Source organism: Cyanistes caeruleus, chromosome 3 (genome assembly GCF_971803275.1).
Source record: "Cyanistes caeruleus chromosome 3, bCyaCae1.hap1.1, whole genome shotgun sequence".
Taxonomy (NCBI): domain Eukaryota; kingdom Metazoa; phylum Chordata; class Aves; order Passeriformes; family Paridae; genus Cyanistes; species Cyanistes caeruleus.
Genome location: NC_141703.1, coordinates 8,033,125 through 8,059,489, shown reverse-complemented (window position 1 = coordinate 8,059,489; position 26,365 = coordinate 8,033,125). Strand labels below are relative to the sequence as shown.

Sequence of the window (26,365 nt, the reverse complement as noted above, 5' to 3'; positions counted from 1 at the left end):
GATAATTTCATCCATTTTTATAAGCATAAACCAATTCTTTTCTTAACAATGCAAAACAATTTGGCTTAACTCATCCCTTCATTAAAAGTAAAACACCCTAAGAATATTCCTACACAGTATCTGTCTATCATCCCTTAGCATCAACCTCAATACCACTCCTACTCTTCCCTGTGCACTCGCTTGGCACCAACGTTGCCTGAGACCCACTAATGCATGGCTGCAACTCCTCACCATCCAGTGGCATGTTTGGCATACTAATCACAACTTCTGGGTACGCTGTGCTAGCTGGCACTACAGGCCAGCTCAGAAATTACAGCCAGTGCCAAGGTAACATGCATGCCTGTCCAGCTCCCCTCAAAACTGCACAAACATTGCATTAACGTGCATTAACATTTGTATCAGAACTTAGTAAAAGCCCTTTAAAGCTTGCTAGCCCATACATACCTATAAGCCACACATACTATTCTTTACATCGCCTCACTCTCATTAACAAACTTACTTTGCTATTTAAAACCATTTATGGCCAGTACGCCCCAACAAAAAAAAATTTTTCTGGTCTCCCCACCTGCGTCGCTTTTCTCAACTTTAAAAACTCAACTTTGACTTGCAACAGAGAAATAACGAGAAAAAGCGCGGCGGTCGTTGGACCGCGCGGACTCACCTGCAACGCCCGCTGCTCCCGGCTGAGCTGGCTGGAGTCGGCGTAGAGTTCAGTCGTCACACACTTGAATCGGTCACCTACATAACCGGCAGAGTTTGCGATCCTCTTGGCCAATTTGGACGGCTTGGGTTTCAGTATTTTGCCATCAGCAGACTCCGCCTCGTCGGCTCCGTCTTTGGTATAGGTCTGGTTGGCATCGATGCTCGGCGGCGCGGTCCCCATGCAGAATGGCTTCGCGTCCTCCTGCACCTTGCCAAAAGCCAGAGCTGGAGCATCGCTCTCGTGCGCGCTTTCCAAGAAAACAGGAGAAGGCTGGACCGCCACTCTCTCTTTAGGCTGGCTCACAGATAAATCTTCCTTCCTTAAGCCGAACACTGATGAACTCTGGGATTGCTTGAAATTGTAAGTTTCGTGAACATCATTATTTCTTCCAAACTCCTCTCTCATTACAATAAAATCTCTGTGCTGAGACGCCTGCTCTACCTTGTGCTTTGTAGGGTCATTAGTCTGATTACTGCTTTCTGTAGCAAAGCTGGCTTTTGTTATATTTGCTTCGCTCTTAGCCTCTTGCTCGTCTCGCAGAAGATCCGGGAAGAGGTGTTTGTCGCTTTTTGCAGAGTTTTTACTATGGCCAGAGCTCTGGTGCAATTTCACACTCTTGTCACTGGGCATTTCGAAATGCATCTTCCCACCGCTCTCCAAGAGCTCTGGCAATCGGCCCCGCAGAGCTGGGTCCTCGTAGCGGACCCTCTCGTGAGACCGTGACCTCCGTTCTGTCTTCTCCTCCTTATTGATCTCCAAAGCTGAATGCTGCAGCAGCATGGGGTGCACCATCCCCACCCCCAGCGCATCCTGGTAGGTCATGAACTCCCCTCTCCCCGCTGGCAGGCTGTAAGGGAGGCCGGGTTTGGGAGCCAGGTGGGTGGGGTAGAGGCTGCCGTTGGGCAGCAAGACAGGGTGAGGGTAGACATGTCCTTTCCCATGGAGGGTGAGAGGGCTGATGGCAATCCCCTCCGGCACTGGATACGGGAGGTAGCTCCTGGGGTAGGGCAGAGGCGGGGAGCGAAATGCCTCGTTGGGTGGCAGGAAGATGGGGCTGGAGGCCAGGGCAGTCTCGGTCGCCTTGAAATTGGCTTCCTGACCACAGGACTTGGCCACCTTGCTGCTGTGTTTCGCAGGGGTGGCGACGGGCTGCCCGACGTGCTGTATAACCGAGGCGGTGCTCTCTGCAGAGCTCCGGGCCGTCTTGGCGCAATCCACGTTGGCATTGGGAGCTGGTGACGCTGACGCTGGCCGCCCCCCCGCTGACACTGTCCCCGAAACACTGCCAACCACTGCCTCTGTGCCACCCATCCTGGGGCAGGAGGAACTCCGCGGCTGTGGCATAACCCAGTCCAGTGCCTTGTTTTTCAGCTGGACATTCTTCCCAGCCTCCTCACTGGGGCTGGGACCAGGAACGATCCAGGAGGATGGCGCCGTGCTGATAATTTCGGGCCTGTAGATGGGGCAGCTGTTCCCGGGAGAAATGGTTTCTTTCTGAACCATGTCACTGCCTGGCAAATGTGTCCCCCCTCCTGCCCTTCCATGCACCAGCACCGTTGGCATGATTTTCTTACCGTGATCTGACTTGCCAGCAGCTTCCGCATCAACCACTTTTGCCGACAAGTCCAGCGGTTTGTCGGTGACGTCTTTGGTCGGGGTCTGCTTTTCCAGGAGTGGGGGAGATCTGCTGTCCTTCCGGTCATGGCCAGCTTTCCGTGCATGGGGGGCCGATGGCAGGGGTGCCTCCCCAGCATCACTGCCTTTGGGAAGCTTCCCATTGGAGAGGCGAGCAGGTGGAAATTCACTGCCGATGTTGACGTAGGGCTTTGGGAGCGTAACAGCAGAGGAGGGAGAGGTGGTGATCCTGGGGAAATGTTTGTGGAAATCAGCGTAGGCATCCCCGACCTGGGCGGGCAGGGGGAGGCGGGGAGACGGCCGGGGCGAGTGCGGCAGCAGGAGCGCGGGATCTGCTGGCAAGTTGGCAGGGGCTGGCTTGGCGGTGGGGACCCGGGGCTGCTTGCTGCTCTGGATGTGGGGGTAGGCGTGCGTGTCGACAGGATTGCCTGGGCTCACGCCCATCTTCCACGACAAGCTCTTATCCGGACAGTGCACCAAAGGTGGGATTGCTGGTGAAGCTGAAGCGGTCGAGAGCCTCATGGGCGACGCCAGCGACGAAGGGATGTGAGGGGCGACATAGTGGGAGGGAGGCAGGTATAAAAAACGTTCACCATTCGTACATACGGGCGAGTAAGCCAGGTGCTGCGGTAAGCTGTAGGTGGACTGCTGAGGTAGCAATGCCTTGTACATGTTCAAAGAATACTTATTTGGTGAGTCAAGGAAAGGGTATATGGTGGGTGTTGCGCCCTCCATGTAGGGGTTCACCCAGGGGAGCCTTAGGTAACTAGCACCATTGACACCGAGGGGACTCTGCCTGTCACCCGCAGCTCGGTCCAAACCCAGTGTCTCCCCTGTCGGGACAGAGTTTTTTTGTATTCCAGGTGGTGTTTTGTATATAGCGCTGAAGCCGTTCGGGGCTTTTCCAGAGACAGTTGCGCTTTCCACCGCTTCGGGAGGATTAGACTTAAACTGTATCTCTGGATTTCTTTCAGGAGTAAATCCCAGGCTGGCTATGGAAGCCGTAGCATCCCGCGATTTCTCTGAGCCAAGTCCGCACAAGCTGGAATAGACAATGCTGCTCGGGACTCTGAGTCCTTCTCGCATGAGCCCAGACCTGTCCATACTCAGAGCTGCAAGACTGTCGATGCGATGTGCTGTAGTTGCATCCACCTTTACAGAACAAGAAGCATGTTACTTTCACACCTCACTAACATGACTACGGTTCAAGCCACAGATAGATCAGCATTTTGCATGAGAAACAGTAACAATGCAAACATGCTGTTTGTTGTGAAAATGTACAGAGGCTGATTACACTGGAAAATGGGAGAACAGGAACCTACGGAGCAGTATGTATAACATCACAAACATCAACAACAATCTTTCCAAATCCAAAACTCAAACAGCCAGGAACAAAAGTGTGAGGACTCAAACAGCCAGGAGTGGCCCAGAGACAATGCTCAGAGGCACTGCCCCAGTACAACTACTGGCTCTTCAGCCCCAGCCCAGCCAGAGCAAGAGGATGTGGGCTGTGGCATGGAGACCAGAAAGAGAAGGATGGAGTGTCTCTCCTCATCCTCCTCTTCCTCCAAGACCTCTCTGTCCGCTGCAGCTCTGCTCTGGGGCTCACCACCACCACATGATTCATGGGGCAAGGCATCTGAGGATGCAGCATGAAGAAAGGTCCACTAATTTCCTTCCCACTTGCTGTTCCCCATGTAGACTCAGAGAAAAAAAAATCCCACCAACTTTGCTGCAACATTGATGTTCGTAATGTTTACATGAACTATTTTTGTTACACATGCTGGTATTCCACATGGCATTATTCATAACAGCAAAACTAAGAATCTGATATCATACAACAACCCATATCACAAAGCATCAAGAGATTAATGAGATAAATAAAGAAAGCTCCAACTTCACGGTTTCACAGGAACAACCTGAATGTGCCCAAGCCCACTAAGGCTGCATCAGGAAGGTGTTTAATCATTTCTCAATCATAATGGATCAAGTAATAACAGCCAGGGGCAGGACTCCCAGTGGGGAGGACAGGCACGGACTCATCTGCAGCATGAAGCTTGTAACTTCTTACCACACTGTGATTCAGGTGATTTTCCTCCCTCAACTCCAGTCTGCTTTTCGGTGCATCACCATCATTAACGGGAATTTTCCTATTGAAAAACAGAAGCTTACTAATTTGAAAACATCCTGCACATCTCAGATCAGTACAGTATCATATCACCTCCATATTTTGATTCCCCTAGAGAACTCCCATGAGATAACATATTTATCCTTCTCTGTACCCATACATGCTGACTACTTTGAGAAGCAAGGACCATTTGAAAATAAGCATAAAGGGTTATGACAACAAGAACACACCAAGTACACCTCAAAGCAGCCTCTTCCAAAGCAAGCAGTTTTTGTCAAGATCTTCTCTTTTGCTCCTCACCCTTTCCTTTTTCCAGGGGGAGAATACCCCATTTTAAACATACTCTGTTCATATATCATCCATAAATACTGCTGAGGATAAAATTAAAACACACACACTAGTATCACACGAACATCACCTCTTCCATGCTAAAGAAGGAGCTGCACATCTGTGCCATACCAGTGTTGCAGCTCTGGGACTTGTTATCACAGAAATCACCAATAAAGAATATACCTTAGTGCCAAATTTCAAATCCCAGGGAAAAGAATCACTGACATGCAGCAGAAGGAAAGTTTCAGCATTACCCAAAAGAACTCCTTTCAATCAAAGTACTTAAAGGCACATCATCACCACAAAGCAGAAATGCAATTTTAATCCATTTGTTTTTAAAAGATTAACCTTCCCTGCAAGCAGCACATACAGTTATTATCCCTGAACAACTCAGAGGAAAATGGGGAGGGAGGGTGAGAAAGCAAAGTGAGATGCTTGGCTGTTTTCCTTCAGCTTATGTTTGCAAATAGTATTCCCTGCAAAGACCAAAAACTTCCACCAGCTTTTTGGAGGCTTTTCACACAACAGTGAGAACAGGGAATAAGAAGAGAGAAAAGCACTAAAACCACACAAAACTGGCACAGAGAACTAGAGGCACATATGCAGCTTCTGTCCAGCATCATTTTGCTTTTTAAAAAGCTGGGATTTAAGGGAAGGGGACACCTGCCAGTGCCTGTGTCATCCCATCAAACACTGTAATTTTGATCATCAACTGAATTATATTCAGCAAGAAAAAAGGTGGGGAGGAGGAGAAATTAACTTGTGGGAGACAGACACTACTGGTCCTATTTCACATGACAAGCCATTGGTCCAAAGGCGGGGAACACCAAGTTGCAGGCACGAGCCGATCTGCCGCACAGAGTCACCACAAGAAAACGTGCACTACTTGGTTTAATTCCCCTTCACAAATGCAAAATAATAAATTAATTGTGAAAGCACATTCAAAGGCTGCTTTGAGGGCGTCCTCACTTCACTGACCCAGGTTGCCTGTTCCATAGTAAATCAGCATCTGCTCTACTGCTCTCAGGCACGTCTTGACTCTCTCCCTTTGCCCTCCCTCCAAGCTGGGCTGATCTCGATGCAAGGTGGCAGCTTTCTGCTCCAGTATTAGGGAAGCGAGCAAACTCCGAGACCTCACTCTGCAGAATTACAGTGTGGTTTAACTTGCCAGAAGCTTAAATATTTACCTGTCTTCATTAATTCCACACATGCGGACCCTTTCATTGCTCATCCAGCTATGAACATTGCCATACAGGGGAGTTGCAGAAAGCATGACGTCTTCTTAAAAATCAACGCTTTTCTCCACGGTTTTATATTCTATTAAAAAAAAAAGGAAAGAAGAAGAAAAAAGAAAGAAAAAAAAGTTGAGCAGATTTGTCTAGGAGGAAGTGCAAACATCACAGTGGAGCAGCCAGGCTCCCTCCGGGTAATTAATAATGAATGCAGGATTGGTGCGGGGAGTGAGCTGCCTACGTTAACCGCTAAGGGAGATACCCGGCAATAAAGGAGCAAATTGAGGGCATTTATAGGTCAGAGGAGATGGATCTTTTCCCCAGCGCACATCCAGAAAATTAAGAATCATTCCAGACTATCGACAAATAAAAGTTTCTCCACAGCATTTCATTTCCACAAGAAATGACTCAGCCAGCCAAGTACACACCAGTCCCCAAATCTTCATCTCACTAGGACTGAACCGAGGAGGGAGACCCCGTGAGCCTGGGGGAACATTCAAACAACCTACAGGCGCTCACAAAAGCCCTGCATTAGGAACACATAGGAGCAGGAGAGCAAGGCAAGAACAACCACATACCGGCGTGTATTAGCTATGCTGATTGCTGATAAGGCTTTTACACGAGGACTTAAAACTGAAGAGACACTGCTACAGAAGGCATCTAAATAAAAACCTCCCTTTTAGCGTCTGCACATGACTAACTTGGAGAAAGGGGTTAAAAATAGTAAGTGGGTTGGCGAGCTCCCCACCCCTTGATTTGATTAAGTGAGGAGCCCTGGTGGCTTCTGCATCGGAGCTGCTGCTGCTGCTGCTGCTGCTGCTGCTGCTGCTGCTGCTGCTGCTGCTGCTGCTGATGCTGCTGCTGCTGCTGCTTCTGCTGCTGCTGCTGCTGTTGCGAGTGCTTTCAGTAATTCAATGATGCCTGCTCACTCCAGGGAAAGAAATCATTAGCAGGCTCACTGGAGAAGTATTAGCAGTCCAAGAGGATCGGCGCTGTGTGCAGCCAGAGAGGCAGGTGAAAGGTAACCACATTTTCACGTCCAGCGGCAGAGGGGGAAAGGCTTTTCCTCCCCTCTGCCTTGCCTAATGCCACCTCCGCTCGCATTAAATTCTAGTTTGCTGCATGAGCGAAGTGTCAGGACAAGCTGCGTTTTATTAACAGGATTATCGCGGCGCATGATTTATTCCAGTGCAAGATTTTAATTGCTCTTCGGAGGTTGAGTCGTTTCTTTTGACTGAGCTTCAGCCTGCATCCTGCTGCTAAATGCTGGGTTAATAAGTAGGGGGAGCCTTTAATGCACAGGATATCCCTCAGCTCTTCCTCTCTCACAAAAATAGAAGCCTTTAAGCAGGAGGCATGATACTCCTTTTACACACACACAAGCCAGTAACGGGCGATTGACCACTGGGAGTTTAATGCCTAACGTCTCCCAAAGCATCCATGCTTCCCCAGCAAACTCATTTCCTTTGTCAGGCTACAAAATATGCAAATGATCACTTTGGCATTTAATAGGGAAGAAGCCCAGATTGGGCCTTTAACACAATACTTCACACACGTTCCGAGAGGTTTAAGAACTGAAACGGCAGGAAAGCCTTGTTCCCCAACACTTTTTTCTCCCCTCAGAGAGGCCTTTTGTGCAAAACTCCACGTCTGGAACAAATGTATATTAATGAAACGGCGCGTTGACCCTCCTTTCTCCACGACGGTTAGCTTTTCCTAATGAAGTCCGCACAAATCGCCGCGAGGAAACAAAAATCCACGGAGGTTAGTTACTGCGCTATCATTCAAAAGGACTTATTTCACTGGAAAGACGTTTTCTGGACAGATTTACTGGTTTCCAGATGCGCCGCTCGTAATGTTTTCAATAGAGGCAGCAGCAGCATGGAGAGAGTGATTTAGGGTTTCAAGTAGGGTTAGTAGCCACCCCGTGCGCTGCCTCATCGGGAAGGGACAGCCACCGGCTCAGAGAAGGGCACACAGTCCCGCTCTTGCCCCGCTTGCCTTTGGGGCCAGGGCTCCTCAGAGGGGCTGCCTGTTTCCTCGGTGGAAATGGATCATTAAGATAAGGCGAGGTGCCTGCACTAGAGCTCATCAATCCCCTGACACGTGCAGATAGCGAAATGCTGAAGTTGCACGGGGGGAGCGAGAGCTTCCCCAGCCAAAAGCGGATAATCTGGAGGCCCCGTGTCCCACAGCCTCCGCCACCCGAGCAAGGGCAAAGCCCGCCCAGCTCCAGGGACGCGCTGGGACGTCCCGGGGCCACCGGGCAGGTCAGAGCCCGCGGCCCCGGCGGCTGCCGGTCCCTTCCCCAAAGCCAGCCCTTGTGGCTGTGCGCCCCGGGAGCGCGCGTGTGCGCGGCTATCACCATCGCCCTGATGAACTTCTCGTGAACTGTTTAAAAGTGGAGGTCTGCTGAACGAGCAGCGGCGCCACTGCCAGCCATAATTTCATTGCAACAAGCAGCCGACTTTTAACTCTTCGCACACCCCGTCCCTCCCCCTCCTCTCTCTCCCCACGAGCAGCTGCCTCGTCGGGGATACGGGCTCACAGAGGCTCGGCCACAAGCGCTCCCCGCCGCGGGGCGGGGGGGCACAGCGGAGGGGGTGCGGGGGGCACCGCACCTATTTATACCCAGCTTCCGCGGGGGTGGCCGCAGCCGGTCCCGTTATGCAAGCCCGACGGCGGGCTGAGCGCCCCAGCGCCCGGAGGAAACCGAGGACACGTCTCCCCTCCCTCCTCCTGTCACCCAGCGGGCCACCGCCAGCGCGCCCCAGGGCGCCGCGGCCCCCCCGGAGCGGAGCGGAGCGGGGCTCGGCAGCCGGAGCGCGCACGGCATTTCCTCCGGGAGGTGTCTGGCCGATAAAGCCATTTGCGGCTAAATATAGACGGTGATGCACGGAGGAGGGAGGGAGGGAGGGAGGGAGGGAGGGAGGGAGGGAGGGAGGGAGGGAGGGAGGGAGGGAGGGAGGGAGGAAGAGAGGGAGGGAGGCGCGGGGAGGAGGGGGGGGGAAGAGAGTGAGACGCGCAACGCACACGCGGTTCCGCAGCGATGCCGCCGTGTGAAACCAGTTGTGAAAAGCGCCTGCAAGCACTGACCTGCCTCCCGGCGCGGTGCCGAGCCGAGCCGAGCCGAGCCGCGAACACGCAGCCACCTCCCGCAGAGGCAGGCACGGGCACACACCGCACTGCTCGGGCAGCTGATTAAAAAGGGAAACGTTTGGGTCTCCCTCGCAACGTCAACAGACTTTTGGCAGCCGCTGACGCCAGCAGCAGCAAAGTTTTGTTAACACGCTCCTGGCGTGGAAACGAGAAAAACCCGATGCCCGCGGGGAGGGGGAGAAGGAGGAGGAAGGCTCCACTTCTCTTGCCTCCGGGGGAAACAGGAGGGGATGGCATCGCCACCCGGGACAGGGCAGCCTCCTCTCCCCCCATGACCCCGGGGTGCCCGGCGGAGGCTCAGTGAGAGTCTCAGCGAGGGGCTGGGGGGGCGGCAGGGGGGTGGCCTGGAGGAAGCCCGGCGGCTGCAGCGAGCCAGGAAGCGGCTCGGGAGGAGAATTGCAGCGGCGCACGAGTTCCCTTTTGGCGCCTTTACTCGTTTCCACCTCCGAGCTCCGCCTGGCAGCCTGCCAGTTTCCACTGCACAAGCCACGGAGCCGGCAGCGCAGCGGCGGCCGGCGGGGAGGGCTACGCGGGGTATAAAAAAAATCCTCTGCGAGAGCCGAGGGCACCGATGGAGCGTCGGGACCTTCGGCAAACAACCCAGCCTTTCGGATATTAAAAGCGATGCAATAAATTACAGGCCTCTGATCCCTCCCCCATATCATCCCCCCCTCCCCCCGGGACTCCTCCCCACCCCCCCCACCACCCCCGCCCGGTTCCAGGCCACTGGAAGGATCATTTCTAGATTTGTGAAAATCCCTGAGAAAGAAGTGAAAAGCAATCGGGGACTCGTAGCGATCTACTTCGATTAAGCCCTCAGCCCCGTTCATCTGGAGCTTGATTTAAAGGGCAGCGCTCGCACGGTATTTATAAGCTTAAATACGGGCTGATGCTTATGAATGTGTTTAGGTACCTCGTTTATCTTGTACCTCCGACTTAGATATTTACGACTTATAGGAACAACGACCTGTGCCACGGCTAGAAAGGAGACTTCAGAGACACCGTATTGCTGCACCGTTTACAATGCGCCGTATAAAGCTCTGGCAGCAGCCAGCGATCTAATATTAGACAAGTGTTAAAAGAACAGGGTTGGCTGCGCTTTTTATATATATATATATGTATAAAAAAATAAAATATACCGTGCGTTATTTTTTGCAATCTCCACACGACATCGCCGCTAGTGACACGTTTTGTAAACCAGAGGAGGAAGCTGCAGACTAAGTAGCCGCCGCACGGATCCGCGGATTAGAGAAGAAGTTTGACCTTTACCCGGGACGTGTGGCATTTCATTTAACCATAAAGCTAAGCACAATGCGCCAGCGAGATCGCTAAACCGATTTAAAATACATATTGAGTCATGCACGACAGTAGTGCATCTCGGTTTAGGCAGCGTGCAGGCAGCACAAGGGGGTCGGCGACTATTTTAAGGCTCTTGCCGCAGCCACCCCCACGGTTCCCGTGTCCCCCCGTGTTCCCCCCTCCCGCGGCTCCCACACCGTCACGTGTCGAACAGCGACCGGGACTTTCTGCCGTGTAAACACGGCGGAGCCGACCGGGGGCACCCGGGGCCGCGGAGCCAGCGCCAACGCCCGCAGCAGCGCCAGCGGGGCATCCTCCCTGCCCGGGCACCGCCAGCGGGGCATCCTCCCTGCCCGGGCACCGCCAGCGGGGCATCCTCCCTGCCCGGGCACCGCCAGCGGGGCATCCTCCCTGCCCGGGCACCGCCAGCGGGGCATCCTCCCTGCCCGGGCACCGCCAGCGGGGCATCCTCCCTGCCCGGGCACCGCCAGCGGGGCATCCTCCCTGCCCATGCACCGCCAGCGGGGCATCCTCCCCGCCCGGGCACCGCCAGCGGGGCATCCTCCCCGCCCGGGCACCGCCAGCGGGACATCCTCCCCGCCCGGGCACCGCCAGCGGGGCATCCTCCCCGCCCGGGCACCGCCAGCGGGGCATCCTCCCTTCCCGGGCACCGCCAGCGGGGCATCCTCCCCGCCCGGGCACCGCCAGCGGGGCATCCTCCCTGCCCGGGCACCGCCAGCGGGGCATCCTCCCCGCCCGGGCACCGCCGCCCCGCGCTCGGCTCCGGCCCCACGGAAACAGCCTCGGGGCAGCGGAGCTCCGGCGGGCTCGGAGCCCCCGAGGGAGCGGCGGCCCCGCGCCCCCCCGGTCACGCCTTGCACCCCGCACACACGGGCGCTGCGCCGGAGCGGCAGCGGCGCGATCCCCTCTCCCATATGCTGCGAGGCCAATCATTGCATCTCTCTCAGCTGCCGGCGGCAGCCAAAAGGGAGAGGAAAAAAAGTTTTCAATTAATGATAAGCCTAGGAACTGGGGAAGGGGGCGGGGGAGGAGGCCAATGAGGGAAAGTTAAAATGGCTGGCGATCCTTCAAATAACCCTGGCTGCCTTTCCCTGGAGCCCGCACGGCACCGCCTGCCGCGGAGCCCCCGGGGAACACCCGGACCCCCGGGCACAGCTCCTGGAGGCCGAGGCTGCCCCGCACACCGCGATGCCCACACCTGAAGGTTACGGGACGCTCGCATGGCGGGTGCACTCACGTCCCCCCCCCTCCTTCCCTCCGGTTAAACCACATCGTGGGGAGCGACAGAGAGGCTGCAGAGGCTCCCACACACAGCGGGGGGAGGTGAGGCGGCTGCTACCCAACTTTGAAGGCATCACCGCATGAAGGAATTCCCAGAGATTCGCGGGAAACACCGACCCCATCCGCCGCACTGACAGCCCCGCACCGCCGCTACGGCGCCCGCCCCCGGGGCCCCCCGTTCCTCCCCCGGGACCCCCCGTTCCTCCCCCGGGACCCCCGTTCCTCCCCCGGGACCCCCCGTTCCTCCCCCGGGACCCCCGTTCCTCCCCCGGCGCGGGCGATGCCGCTGTCCCCAGGCGCGGGTGGCGGCCGGGGCCCGGGGGGCCCGGGGGGGCCGGGGGATCCCCGCCGCCGCTCCGGCCGTGCCGGGAAACGACACTGCTGCAAGAGGGAGCCACAAACCGGCTCAGCCGCAGGAACCCCCGCGGCCCAGCGCAGACGGGGCTCCCCGGAGAGAGCCCGGGCTCCCTCTCGTCACCCAGCCGCCACGGCATCTCCCTGGCCAGGCCGTCCGCGCCATTTTAGAGACACACACACACACACACGCACTCACACACACGCACTCACACACACACACTCACACAGTCACTCACACTCATTCACACACGCGCGCACGGGAGCGAGGTTTCCGCTGCCGCTGCCAGAGACAACAGGCAGCAGCCGAGCCCGGGCTGCGCAGGCGGAGCAGCGGCAGCACTGGGAGAGAGGGACACACAGACAGACACACAGACACACACAGACACACACAGAGACACACACAGACACACACACACACACAGACACACAGACACACACACAGACACACACACACAGACACACACACACACACACACACACACACACACACACACAGACACACACACACAGACACACAGACACGCACATACGCACACAGACACAGACACACACGCACACACACACGCGCACACACACACACACACACACACAGACACACACAGACACACACACACACACACAGACACACACACAGACACGCACACACGCACACACACAGACACACACACACACACAGACACGCACACAGACACACAGACACACACACACAGACACACACACACACACACAGACACACACACACAGACACACACACACAGACACACACACACACACACACACACACGCACACAGACACACACACACACACACACACACACACAGACACACACACACACACACACACACGCACACAGACACACACACACACACACAGACACACACACACACACACACACACACACACACACACACACACGCACCGTGGGCCAGGCAAAGATGTGCATTTCAGGTAATTTAAGGCCGCATTCCCGGCGCGGGGAAGGAAAAGCGCAGGCCTGCGCCCCCCCCTCCCCAGCCCATTAACCAGCCGCGCACTCGGCATCCCCGGAACCTTTCACTGTTGCCTTTATTCCGTATAGCTTTTGCTTTCCAGGAGTGGGATAGGGAAAAAAAAAAAAGGGGGGGGGGGGGGCTGAGGGGAGGAAGGGAAAAAAAAAGAAAAATACCACCAAGCCAGCCCCTTCCCCCCGCTCGTCCCCCATTGTTCGTCCGCGGGAGGCTGGGAGAGCGCAGCGCCACGGGCTCGCCATTAGCCGGGCGCCGGCGAGCCCTCCCCTTCCCCCAGTAGCTCGGGAAACTTAGGAGGCAGGGTGGGGGGAACCCCCCCACATGGAACACCCATGTCCCAGCGCTCCTGCCAGAGTTGGGCGAAGGCCTGCGCTCACTTCCGCAACGTTATCCTCGCAGAAACAGCGGAGCACGGCCCCCGTTTCCTTCCCGCAGCCCCGGGAGGGGTGCGGTGATGAATGGGCCGAACGCCCTGGGTCCCCTCCGGCCACCCCGGCACTGCGCTCCCCGGCGCCGCACGCTGGGCGGGGGCGGCCCCCCCGCAGCCGTCGGGGACGTTGGGAGATATTGATCACGGACGACTTCATTTTGCATAACTGCGGCTGACAGGGCCTGTGGTTCCCTCATTTACGGAGCAACAGCTTCGCGGGGCTGATGGATGAACCCCCCTCTCCGCTCCCCAGCGCCAGCCCCGCCGGGGGACGGAGGCTCCGCGCCCCACGCAGCAAATGGCACAACAGGCAAATATTAAACTTAGGTGCCTCCGTCTCTGGTTTTACCTAGCGCGGCCGGCAGAGAAGCCTCTCGCTTCCCGCAGGGCTTTGTCTGCACAGCCACGGCAAGGCCGGGGCACGGAGACCTTCGGCGACCGCATGCAAGGAAAAGTGCTTGGGAAGTTGGGGGTGGTTTCCTTTTTTATTTATTTTTTTTTTAATTCCTCCCCCTCCCAACAACAAACAAACAGCCTGGTTTCTGTTGAACAATGCCTAAAAATTAGGCTCGCCCCAAAGTTTATGTCGGGTTTATGGCGCTAGCGTTTCTCCTCAATGGGAAGCGCTTCCCGAGCGCTTCTGGAAAGCGCTGGCTAGCCCTCACTTCCGAAAGCTGCATTACGAGCACCTCGAGCAAACGGCTCTGCAAACGTGTCCCGACCTCTCATCATCCATCCACCACCTTCTCCTCCGCTCCGAGCTCCTGCCCAGTGCCAAGCACCGCCCGACTCGGCGTGTGGAAGACACCGGGGGCAAAAAAAAAATTAAAAAAAAAAAGAAAGAAACCAAACAACACGTGAAAAAAATTAAAAAAAAAAAAAAAAAGGAAGTAAAAAGGACATAAAGTTGCCGGTAGTGGCGGTGCCCCCGGCGAAGAGGAGGCCGCCACCGGCCCTGCCTTCCCATCCCAGCGCTCCGCACCGAAACAAAGCAGCGAATCAACTGCGATGCAGATGGGCGGCTATGAATTTTTTGCTGCTGCTTAGAGCTTTAATTACTCGTTCTTGATCCGTGGGACTACTACACGACACCGCCAAGGTTAAAATGCCCTGAACAGCTCTGAGCAGATGTGAACGAGTTGGCAGACGCGCAAATGAGGTCTGCCTCTAAGCATGATAACAAGTGACTAATACATTGCATATCGCTGAAAGAAAATTATTTTTCTCTAATTTGCATTAGCTTCTTTTTTTTCTTTTTTCTTTTTTTTTTTTTTTTTAAACGCCGCCGACATTCCCTCCTCAGAGGCAGCAGCATAATCCTGAAAATATTGCTCCGTGACTTTAAAAAGATTTGGAAGGAGGCAGCAATTGCCAGTGTTTTGGCTATGCAAGTGTTTTGGCTATGCAGGCTTGTTTATCTTTCCGCCTTTGCTCCAAGGCGAAACTAGTTTCGCAAGCAGTATTCTTGCAGAAAAATGGCACATGTCATATAAAACACCAGTTTATAGGAATTGATGCTAAAATTGTTGAATGACTACTGGTGTACTTTTGCCACTAATAGCACAGTGTAATCCATAAAGGACCAAGGGGACAGTCAAGGCCAAAAGAGAAAAAAAACCATAATAGATTGACTGGAGAGAAACAGATAAAGACAACCCATCGACCAAAACGACTAAAAGGGGGGAGAGGGAGGAAATAAGCATCTCCCCTTCTTACCTGCTTTCCACCCCAGAGCCGCCTCATCAAAAAGACAATAGTACGTGGAGGTCACTTACTATATAAAACACAGCGGTTCTCGTAGGTAGCGAAATTATGTCAGGTACAAATATAGGCCAGAACCTAGTTCTCCAAGTTTCCTCGACTTTCCAGAGGCTCTTCTGAAAGGGCCAGGAGATCACTCTGGGTACTGGAGCAAACTTCTAGAACAGACAGCATTTTATACTACACTCAGAAGGCAAACCGAGTGGCTCAGACGCAGAGGCTTTGAGCAGAAAATAGCCACTCGGGAAATTTATGCACGAGGAGTTTTTCCACTGAAGACCTACTCCAGGGATCCCCGCACGTCCCGGTTTATCAGGGGTCGTACGCTGCCATCTCCAGCGGTAACTTCTCTGCCAACACGTGTTTGCCAGGTTAACGCGCTGTGCCGTGCCCCGGGCCGGCCGAGGCTCGCAGCCGGGCTGTCCCTCCTGCCGCGGGGCTGCCGGGACACCGCGCCCGCCGCTCCCGCAGAGTCACCGGGGCCAGGCGAGCCCCGCCGGGAGGGATTTCCCAGCGCCGGGGCCGGGCACGGAGCCGGCCGCTCCTCCAGCTGCCTCCCTGCGCTTGTAAATCAAGCGGAGGCGGAAAGAGGGGCCGGGGGGAGGGGGCGGAACGCTTCTCCCCGGCCAGCGGCGTTCGCTCGAGCGTCGCGGCGGGCGGCGGGGCAGCGCGGCTGGGCACCCCGCCGCCACCGCCGCCCGGGATGCCGCCGGCTCCCGGGGTGCCCCGCCGGCTCCCGGGGTGCCCCGCCGGGCCCCGCAGCGCCGGGCGGTGCCTCCGGGAGCGGCCCCGGGGCCACTCCGGCCGCAGCGAGAGCTTTTGTGTGCGAGTGCCAGCCCGGCGCGGGCTTTTCGCGCTCCAACAGCTGTCACATTATTTGCACTGGCTGTAAACAGCCTTCGCCTTCCCCCCCCACCCCCCAAAACCCCCGCCCCCCTTGCCACAGAGTTAAATCCAGACTAACAATCCCCAGTTAGAGATCAAACCAACAACAGCAGCATTGTGTCTGCCTTCATGGCTTTACCATCAACTACTGCAGCTGGTTTACTCGAAACAAGGAACACCCTCTACCCACCTCCCCCGCCCCGGGGCCAGAAACGTGCTCGTTCCCGGAGCTCGGCCAGGCGGAGCCGCGCTGCCCGGGGGGTTCTGCGGGCCGGGGCCGGGGCCGGGGGGAGCTGCTCCGCCAAGCCGGTACCGGCGGGTGCCGAGCGCCAGGGAGCTCTCCCCCACAGCACAGAGGGGTTTCCAGTCAGCACTCACGCGCGACGAAACGCCTGCACAATCGCAAGCAGAGCTCCGCTCTCGGTCTGGCTTTTGGGAAAGGCGAGGGGGAAGCCCGCAGTAGCGGGGAAAGCCGCGCCCGCAGCTGCGCAGCGCCCCGCGGCACACGGCGAGCTCGCCCCCGCGGCGCGCCCCCGAGCAGCCCTGCCCCGGCAGCGCCGGCCTTCCCCCGTCCCTGCCCGGCCGCCTCGCTCCGGGCCGCCGCCGGCAGCGAGCGACCTGCCGTGGCAGCGAACCTCCCGCCGAGGGGCCCCGCTGCCACCCCTGCCCGCCGCGCTGACCCCGCAACCCGCGGTGGCCCCGGCCCCTCCGCTCAGCCGGGCGACAGAGACGCGCTTCCACCTTCTCCTTTCCACCGTAAGTAGGAAAAAAAAAAAAGAAAATGCAAGGAAAGAAAAGAAAAAGGCCGATAACCTAAGCGCTACTCCAGCTTCGTTCATGATACAACCACCTGGAAGCAAAGGAGTGCGCCGCGCAGTCTCAGAGGGCCTTTTTGCTGGGCACAGCTGGAATTTGAGTGTACATCCTCATACCTCCTTTCCCCGCCCTTACTTATTTTTACATCAGCAGCAAAGTTGGAGGAGACGTATAAATCTGTTAGAGGAAACCTTTCGTTGCCCGTTCTGACTCCTGGCATTACCCAAATTGCGCATCTCTTAAGGGAAAAGCGAGACACAGCAACTTTCTCTGACATTTGTGCCCTGCACAAACTCTTTAGGAGGCCACAGGAGCTGGAATAACACTTCCTATGTACCTCTATGCAGTTTGGGAGCCAGCAGCGGTAAGGAATAATAGGAATACGGAATTATTGGAAGCATGCCTCCATCTTGGCCTAACTCCTGCCAAAGGGCAGTACCTCCCCGGCAGGTATGGTGCTTCACACTGATGTGCCAAGTCTCCAATCGACTTCCGAATCACCACCCAAAGTCGCCTGTACATATTCGCAGGTCAGTATCATCGACTATTCATTGCCTATACGTAGCTAGAAATCTGCTGGCCTGGTAAAAACCACTGCTAACAGAACAATGTCAGCAAAGGCTGCAACACAGTCTTGTGAGAGACAGGCGATTCGTGCCTACTGAGGCTCTTTCAGCACAAAGGCTTTTAGAGGAAGAAGAGAGAGAAGGGGGGAAAAAAGGAGGGAGGGCTCTCGTGTTTCAGGGCTGCTGTCCCCTGGGAACCAAGAACCAAGTGTAGCTTCAATCAAATGCTGACTTCTCCTCTGGGAGCTCAGTAGGAAACCTGATCTCACTAGCTCATGCCTGCCTCCATGCATATAGGCTGGGTTTTCTTTCATACCAGCAATTTGTATAAAGAGGGGAACCAATATAGTTTATTGCAAACGAGATCTTGCAGTAATGGATCTAGAGAGATATTTCTGTAGCTAAAATAAGACAACCTTCAGCCACCTGCTCAGGGCAGGCCGCGCCACGGCCGCCTCCAGCTCCGCACACACGGCTCCGCTGTGGGCGCCCCTGGCACTGCACGGCACAGCCTCCCACGCATCTCCCCGAGCCCTGCATCCTCCCCAGCTGGCAGCAGCCGCCCTGGCTTGGGGTTTTGTGCAATGCCAGGTTACACTTCCATTAAAATGTTTGCCCTGGGAGATCACTTCCTGCTTGCAAGTACTGTTCCAGCTTCCCCTGCTGCTCCCAACTTTAGCCAGAGGTATTTCTCTCCTCGCCCAGCGAGGCATGGAGACCCCGTGAAGCATCCATCCCTGCCCGCTGCTCCTGGGCTGGCCTGGCACGGCAAAGCACGGCACAGCACAACAGGTCTGCAGGGGAAGACCTCAGAGCTCCACATAACTTCACACCGGGCTGCTTAATTCTGCACAGGGCTTTGCTAATCCACTTTGTGCTTGACTACTGAAACGGGAGGAAAGGAAAACACTGCATGGGGAGCACGACCAGGCCAGAGCAAGGTGAGCCTGGGGGACTGCAGCCTGTGGGAAGGGCTTTCCTCAACACCCAGCTCATCCTCCTACTGCTGTGGGCAAGTCGGAGAAGCTTAAAGCACAACCCAGCACACCAGGGCGTGGGAGCAAAGGGGATTGCCCGAGGATCAGAGATCCTTGTAGGATCTCTCCATAGCCAGGAGCTTTCACATGGAGAAAGTTTGGCTCAGGGAGGGAATTTACACTTAGAAAGAGGAACTCAGCCCATTCCTTCTTGTGCCATTAACAAGTTCTCTGTGAATTTCAAGGAGAGCTGAGAATACGCCCCTCCAGCTTTGATTTCACTTCTCTGTCCCTACCTGTCACCATACATAAATGCCACAGTCAAACCATGACTAAACCAGCCCTGCAAAGCTCTCTCACCCCTCCAGGAGACTCCCAGATGCAATGCCACCCCACCCCAGGAGAACACGGAGGAAGCACAACGGTGTGTGAGGGACAGGCAGCCCCACAGCACCTGTCCACACGGGGACAAGGACAACCATCAGGCTGCCCCGAGCACGGAGTCTGCTCAGTGTGCAAGTACAGGTGTCCTTCTCTCTGCTACCAAATGTGCCAAGTGCCAGTCACTCCACTACTCCTGTGATGGTGGAATTCTCGGTTCTGTAAGAGGATACAGGCCCAAGTGTTCCGTAATATGCAAATATTGAAAGGCATACAAGGCCCCCAGGTGAGCTCCTGGGACAAGACCAAGAGTTACTCCAGCTGAAAATGAAAAGCAAACCACGCTCTCAGAAAGAACAAGCTGGCAGACTGCAACCCACCGTGGGCCACCTAGAGGTGCATGGGGAAGAACCCCACCAAAGCACCAAGCCACTGCAGCTCCTGGATGTGGGAGATTACTCCAAGGGCAGCAGGAGCCACAGAAAGGACAGCACTGAGGCTAGGAGCACTCTGGGCCCTCCTGGCTGAGGAGCAGGCAGAGGAAGCACAATGACAGGCTTTCCCAATGCAGGCTCAGCCGTGGAGCACAGCCCCGAGTCTCCCCTTTCCCCTGTGCTCTGCTGAACACACTCAGCTCTTTATATGAGCTGTTCCCAGTGTGGTTGGTGGATTCTGCGCTTTCCACTTTAATTGTCTTATCCAAATAAAGCTTTGTTTTCCTTAGCACGACAATCCCAACATTCAGACCGAGATTTTCATTGGACAGAGGAGATATTTTATTCTCTGATTGTTTAGGGAGTCAGGGCTTACACGGAACAGCCCCGGCTTGTGTGCCTCCACTCACAATGGGCGCTTTGCAGCCCCTTGTCCCCATCATGTAGATTCATTTTACGGAGCACTCAGGATGAGAATCATGCTTCTATCAATTTCATAGCTTTCCAAGTCTACCCTAGACTTTAACAAGTCTTTTAGTTTGCACCTAGACAATAAATTTAGTTTAATTTAGCTTCCGGTCTTTAATTTTAGCAGGTCTTCTTTTTGCATGCAAATCAATATGGCAATTACCATCTAAAAGCTCACCCAGCCCTAGGTCAATGTAAATTGATCATTGTCCGCCTTCTACAAAATAACACCGGGAGTCTGTGGTGCATAATGAGATTATACTGGAAACTGTCTTTCAAATCACAAATTATATTTCATGCTGTCAGGATCTTCTCCAAACGGACTTCCTTGCACGTCTAATCACGTGGCACCAAATCTATCAGCTCATGAGGTAGTTTTGGGGTGCAAAGAGTGAAGGAAGAGTCCCAAATAATTCAGACAACAGTTCTGGAAAACAGGCAGGCAGGTACTGAGGCGTGCTCTCACTCGCTAACTTTTCCAGCAGTGGAAGAGAGGAGGGGAAAAAAGTCTCCCCTCAGCCAAGAACTGCTGTCCAGCAAACAAGGAAAAATGAATTCCCTGCTGGAAAGCAGCAGAACTTTCCTAAGGCCACATTTGTAAGGAGTTCTTGGCCTCCTCCTTTCCGTCCCCACCTCATCTGCTCGGCCACTCAAGGGAGCGCTGGCATCCTGCTCCGGAGGCAGCCGGCAAAGGACGCGCTCTCCTGGCAGGGACCTCTGCCCGCCGCAGCCCGCGGACCCGAGCGGGTCAGCTCGGAGGGAAAGGTCGCTCCGGAGCAGCGGCTGCTGTAAGCCGGTTCCCTGAAAGGCCAGAGGATTAAGGGGATCTGCTCACAGCCAGGGGAACTCCCCCTGCCTGCAGCCCGGGCCTCCGCGCTCCCTCCGGCACGCACACGCCATGCAGCCATGCAGCCATGCAGCCATGCAGCCATGCAGCCATGCAGCCATGCAGCCATGCAGCCATGCAGCCAGCGAGCGCTGCTTGGCGCATTGCAAGGGCTAAGCCCGGCTCTCCGTGCCACCATCCAGGTTATTGCAAAAGCAAGCAAGGGGGGAGCAGGCCCGCTCTGACCATCAATTATTTCTAAAGCAACACCAGCCTAAGGAGGAAGTATTAAACTCGGCTTCATGCTGCTCGAAGCCCACACTAAAATGTGATGTATTGCAGCGTTCGGGGGAAAGACAGTGCGTCGCACATCACCTGTGCAACCCAACTATGCTGCAGGGTCCCAGCAAGAGCACAGACCTCTGCACAAGACATGCAGAAATCGGAGATCACTTGTCCTCCACACTAAGCACCGATTTACTCCAAGCCATATTTAGTCTGAGGGAAACGTGGCTGCTTAGCTATGACCTCAACTGCAGCAGGCCTTTTGCCTGTCTTTGCAGGGGCCACTCATCAGTCTCAGAACGGAGAGACCTTGTAAACCACAGCCACACATCGCCAAAACTACTTTGGTATGTGTGGCACTCATTATTTTGGGCTGTGGTGACCTGGGTCCATTTTCTCCACAAACAGAGACATGAAAACATATCAACAACTTTATGCGCTCTCGCAGCTGCACAGATCCAGCAAGTTTGCTTGCATGGACTGTACGGGAGCCCCTGCAGCTCAGTCACTCTTGGGGGACCTTGGCTTCCTCATCAGTCTTCAAAAACGTGGATTAACGCAGGGTGGAAGGAGGGAAGAGCGACAATTTTGAACTGCCTGAGAAGCTGCAGGTCTTGGCACATTCTGGTAAAGGCAGATACAGTGTGTGACACGGAGCCTAGATTGTCCACCAGCACAGGAATAAAGCCAAGGCACCAGTATTGTTTCAAGACCCAGTCCATATTTGGGCATTCAGCTCACACATCCCAAGTATTGCTTTAAATATTAGAGACATTCGCCAATGTGGTTCATAATGTACTCAAATGGGAGAAGTCATTTCTGTTCACTCTCAGATTACTGCCTTGGTCTTGATGGTGGGGAGGTTTTTTGTGGGGGGAGAAGAGAGGGAAACCCTGCTGAGTCTGTTTGCACTGGTCTCTATTAGATATGCAACAAATCTGCCATTTCCGGCGCTGCTTCTATCTAATTAGAGATGTATTTAGATGTGACGTGTAAATAAGCGCGAGCTGCCTGCTGCCCTGGCTGCGTGGACTGCTCGGGAGCATTTCCAATAAGGCTGTAGCGCCCGGAACCAGGGCTCAGACAAAGAGGGATGGGAATGGTGTGTGCTGCAGGCAAATCCAACAAAACCAGCTTTTATCTATCGCTCTAAAGCCTTAACTGCTTTTAATCTGTACCGCCCAGGCTTGCACGCCAGGATCGCATCTCATGCACCGAGGACGTCTCAAGCACAAAAGGAAGCACACAGGCACGGAAGAGCGGCGAACAACCCCCGACCCACCCGAGCTGCAACGCAGACCCCGCTCTCCACCTGCCCTAGCGTTCCACGAGGGGTGTTTGCTCCCCTGGGCTTCCAAACACCCCGAGGCGGGTACGCCCATCTCCTGCCTGCACAGACACGAGGGATGCCCCACGTTGTGAGCGCAGATGCGGCCCCGCGGGGCGAAGGGCACCGAGCTGCTGGGAGAGAAGTTGACGGAACCTGAAGGCGGCCACGGGAAGTCGCTCCCCCCGCGGGGCCGGGAACCTCCATCTCCATCCAAGGATTGTCCCTTGCGGGAAGAGGGCGGGCACGGCAGGGCCGCGGGGGCGGGGAGCCCCGGGGACGCCCCCGAGCCCGGGGGGCTGCGGCTGCCCCGGGCCTGCGGCTGCCCGAGCCCGGCTCCAAGCGCTCCTCGGAGTTTCCAGAGAGGAAACTCCTGGGAACGAAATCATCTGGCACTCGCCTCCTGAACTCTTTTTCCTGTTGTGGGAAATATCTCGGATAAAGCCATTAGATAGACGAGGCAGCGCCGGGGCCCGAAGGAGCGCTGCCCCCGTCTCCCCCCGCTCCGACATCATCCCTACGATCGCTCCAGTGCTGCCGCATCTTTCCAGGCTGGGATAGCCACCCCCGATCCCCTTCGGCGTGAAGGGTTAACAGCCATCACCACCACCAAAAAAAAAAAAAAAAAAAAAAAAAAGAGAAGGAAGAAAAGAGGGAGGGAAAAAAAGAAAAAATATCGCGGTGACCTTTTCCTCTCCGTCTCCCCCACTCTCCCTTTCAGGCTCCGGTTCCTGTGCTCGCAGGGAGCCTGAGCGGCTGTCTAGACCGATCTATCACAGACGGACAAACAATACCAGGAGAAGCCCCTGCCCGGTCCCTCAGCCTCCGCCACTCACCTTAGAAATGGCGAAGAACAGAAAAGTGACCGCGATACAATCCTCCCCGGTATATTTATAGCTTTCCACACAGCCCACCTTCATGCCTGACAAATGAGATTTTGTCTGCTCTCTCAACGTACGCTCCAATAAACACACACACTTTTTTTTTTTTACTTTTTTTTTTTTTTTTTTACTTTTTTTTGTGTTGTTGGTGGTGTGTGTCTGTTTGTTTTTAGTAACATTCCGGGGCTCGTCCCTCCGATCTCGGGGCGGGTGAGGACCCACCACGCCCGTCCGTGACGGCAGGTTTGATAGCGGGGCCGGGACGGACTGAGAGGAGCAAGAGGGGTCTCGGTCACTCGTCCATATACAACCTCCCAACCTGGAAGCTTCAATATCCGTATTCATCACGCCCCTTCTCACCCGGCCCCCCTCACCCGAAGTATTCCCCGGTCCCTGCCAGCCCTTCAGATTGCGTATTAAAGAGGTATACGGGGCGAGGAGCCGGAGGTCCAACGCTGCAAAAGGCTGGGGAATAACTAATGAGCTGTGCAGCCCATTGATCCGGTGCATACTTCCTAATTAACTCTGAGTCACCTATTTGTGACAGCAATTCAAAGAACTGCACCAGGGATAAACTGCAACCCCGGCGCGCGAAGGCAACCCGCCGGGGGGGGCGGGGAGGGAAGAGGCGGCGAGGGGGGGGTGCTGGGGGAGGAATTTTCTCCTAATCCTCCTAAAAGCAATTAGGGTGAGCGCTGCGCTGGCTACCTCTCGGGAAGAAAAAAAAAAGAAAAAAGAAAGGGAAAAAAAACCCACCCAGCGGCTCCAACAGCAGAACCGAAAGGAAATGAATCGGTGTGTCGCAAGGGCGACAGCAGCGGGCTTCAGACAAGACAGGCAAGCCTGAGCACCTCGGGGACGAAAGTCGGCGAGAGCGGCAGCCGGAGGAAGCGGAACGCCGGTCTCGGCGGGCACGGAGCCGCGGGAGGAGCGCGGGCGGCGCTGACCCGGGAGCGGCGGAGTCACGGGCGGGGGGTGCGGGCGCTGCCCGGGGACCCAGACCCCGCACCGCCCTCCCGCTCTCGCCCCCAGCTTTGTTCCCAAGCGGCTCTGGCGGGGCATTGCTCTTCCCGGCCGCCCCCCGCGGTAGGGCCACAGGGAGGGGGCGGGGAAAAAAAAGTTAATAGAAACCTTTGGAAAATCCGGGCTTGGCTACGTGGTGCGGGTTGGGCTCCCCCCCCCCCCCCCTTTTTAATGCAAACACGAATACAAAAGCTGCGGGCTCTAAAGAGCAGATGAAAGCAATGAACGGAGTTTCTGGAAAAGATTCATTAGTGGGAATTAATGCTGCGAGGAGCTCAGAGGCGATACCATTAAAGTCAGTCCCCACACTTTGTCAGTTTTACACCACTCGCTACGGTCGGGGCTTTTTTTACTTGTCGGGGTAGATGGGGGAGGTGCTCTTCGCCTTCCCCTCGCCCCCTCTGCGATCACCAAACCCGGAATCCGACAGACATCGCGGAAACGAGAAGGAGGGAGGGAGGAAGGAGGAAAAGAAAAAAAAAAACAAACCAAAACAAAAAACACCCAACATACACACATCGAGAAAGAAAGAGGAACGTGAACGCTCCACAGCCCTCGCCCCCGGACTCGCTCCGCGAACATCAAATGCATGCCTCATATGCTGCGCAGAGCCGCCCCACTTGGCCCTGGCTTCACAAAGCAGCCTCCGCTGCCTGGCCGTCCCCCTCCGGCCGGCCCACGGATGGCAAGCCCCGAGCCTCCCTCCGGCTCTCTCTCCCAACTCCAAACTACATTTTCGGCCTGACTAAAGTTCCGTGTCACGCCGGACCTCACGCCAGCACAGCTCCGCGCACGGGAAAGCCCCGGGCCGCCCTATCCCACGTGCGCCGCGGCGCCCGCCCCGCCGGGGCGGGGGGACGGGGGGGATCAGCGCCTCAGGTTCTCCCGGCGGGGAGAAGGCAGCCGGCAGCGGGATCGCCCGGCGAGAAGGAGGCAGCCGGCAGCGGGTTCTCCCCGCCGCTCACCTGCCCGCCGCCGGCGAGGAGCGCGGAGCCCGGCCCGACCGGCGCTAAAGCTCTCCCCGCTCCGCGAGCCGGCAGCGCCGCTCCTTGCTCGCCCCGTCCCACGGGATCCCCCGTAACGCCGCTGCTCCGGCGCCTTCCCAATCACAAAGTGCGAGACGACGGGAATACCGCCACCACCGCTCTCCACACGGGCGCACCGGAGCCGACAACGCGATCGGGGGCTTACCCCCGCCTCCGCTGCCCCAAACACGCATCTCCACAAACAACTGCCTCCAAACTTCCCCTCCGACACGGCGGTCCCGGAGGCGCTCGCTAGACCCTCCTGCCCGCCGCTCCCGCCCGAGCTCCGCTGCCCCGCGCCGTAACTTTGTGCCGCGCCGCCGCCGTGCGTTCCCCGCGGGCGGCCGGGGGAGCCCCGCAGCCGCCCCGGCACCGCGGGACCCGGCGGCGCCGCTTCCGCACGGGAGCTGCTCGCGGAGCGGAACACTGACCTTCCTGCCGCGCCGCGGGGCTGCGGCGAGCGCGCTCCGACACGCGGGTCCCCACACCGTGCCTTGGCCCTGCCGCTCTCCCTGAAGGGCAGCCCCGTCGGGGGTGGGAGGAAGAGGCGAGAAAAGTTTCACGATTCCGCTCCCCCTCTCCGTGGGTGCGTGTGTCGCGGCTCGCCCCAGCGCGGGCGGGTCGGGGAAGGGGCGCGGAAAGACCGGGGAGCTGCGGAGCGCGGGGAGCAGGAGCGTGGCCGCCCTCTGCGCCGACGGGGCAGGTGCCCCCGGGAAGGGCTTTGCTCCTCGGCTCGGCTGGGCTCAGCAGAGGGAGTGGGAGCGGCAGCCCGCGATGCTCATTCCGGCTGCCGGCTCTGGTTTGGCAGCGCCATGTTGCTGGCTTGCTCCGGGCGAAGTTCCTGCGCTGGCGAGCGCGGCGCTCCCCACATCTCGCCCGCGCCGCCGTCTCCCGTGCCCTGGCCGCCGCGGCTTTGTGTGTGTGTGGCTGGGGATTTAATTCTCCTCCTCCTCTTCTCCTCCTCTCTCTCTCTCTCTTTTTCTTCCTCTCCCCCCCCTCCCCTCTTTAGTCCGCCGGGAAAGCCGCTCTTCCTCACCTTGCCGCTGGGAGACCGGGCTCCGTCTGCTGCACGCTGCGCTCCCCTCGCATCCCCCCTCCCTCTCTCCCTCCTCCTCCTCCTCCTCCTC

At 56.4% G+C, this 26,365-nt stretch overlaps 1 protein-coding gene across 34 annotated transcripts in view; it reads right to left on the bottom strand.

Annotated features, from left to right (window-relative positions):
* The window catches only part of BCOR (BCL6 corepressor), an 83,272-nt gene that overhangs the window by 33,673 nt on the left and 23,234 nt on the right, over positions 1-26,365 (bottom strand). For 6 of the 34 annotated variants that reach the window (XM_086879707.1, XM_086879720.1, XM_086879733.1 and 3 more), the window contains exons 1-4: positions 26,275-26,348; positions 5,984-6,113; positions 4,410-4,488; positions 662-3,490 (exon numbers count right to left, since the gene is read on the bottom strand). In XM_086879707.1, the coding sequence (XP_086735833.1) occupies positions 662-3,490; positions 4,410-4,488; positions 5,984-6,069 (2,994 nt within the window). In that variant the 5' untranslated portion in view covers positions 6,070-6,113; positions 26,275-26,348. Of the gene's footprint in view, positions 1-661; positions 3,491-4,409; positions 4,489-5,983; positions 6,114-9,124; positions 9,798-12,190; positions 12,444-16,419; positions 16,765-25,669; positions 26,349-26,365 lie in introns of those variants that run through there. The other 28 variants (XM_086879710.1, XM_086879721.1, XM_086879735.1 and 25 more) reach the window with 15 other exon arrangements.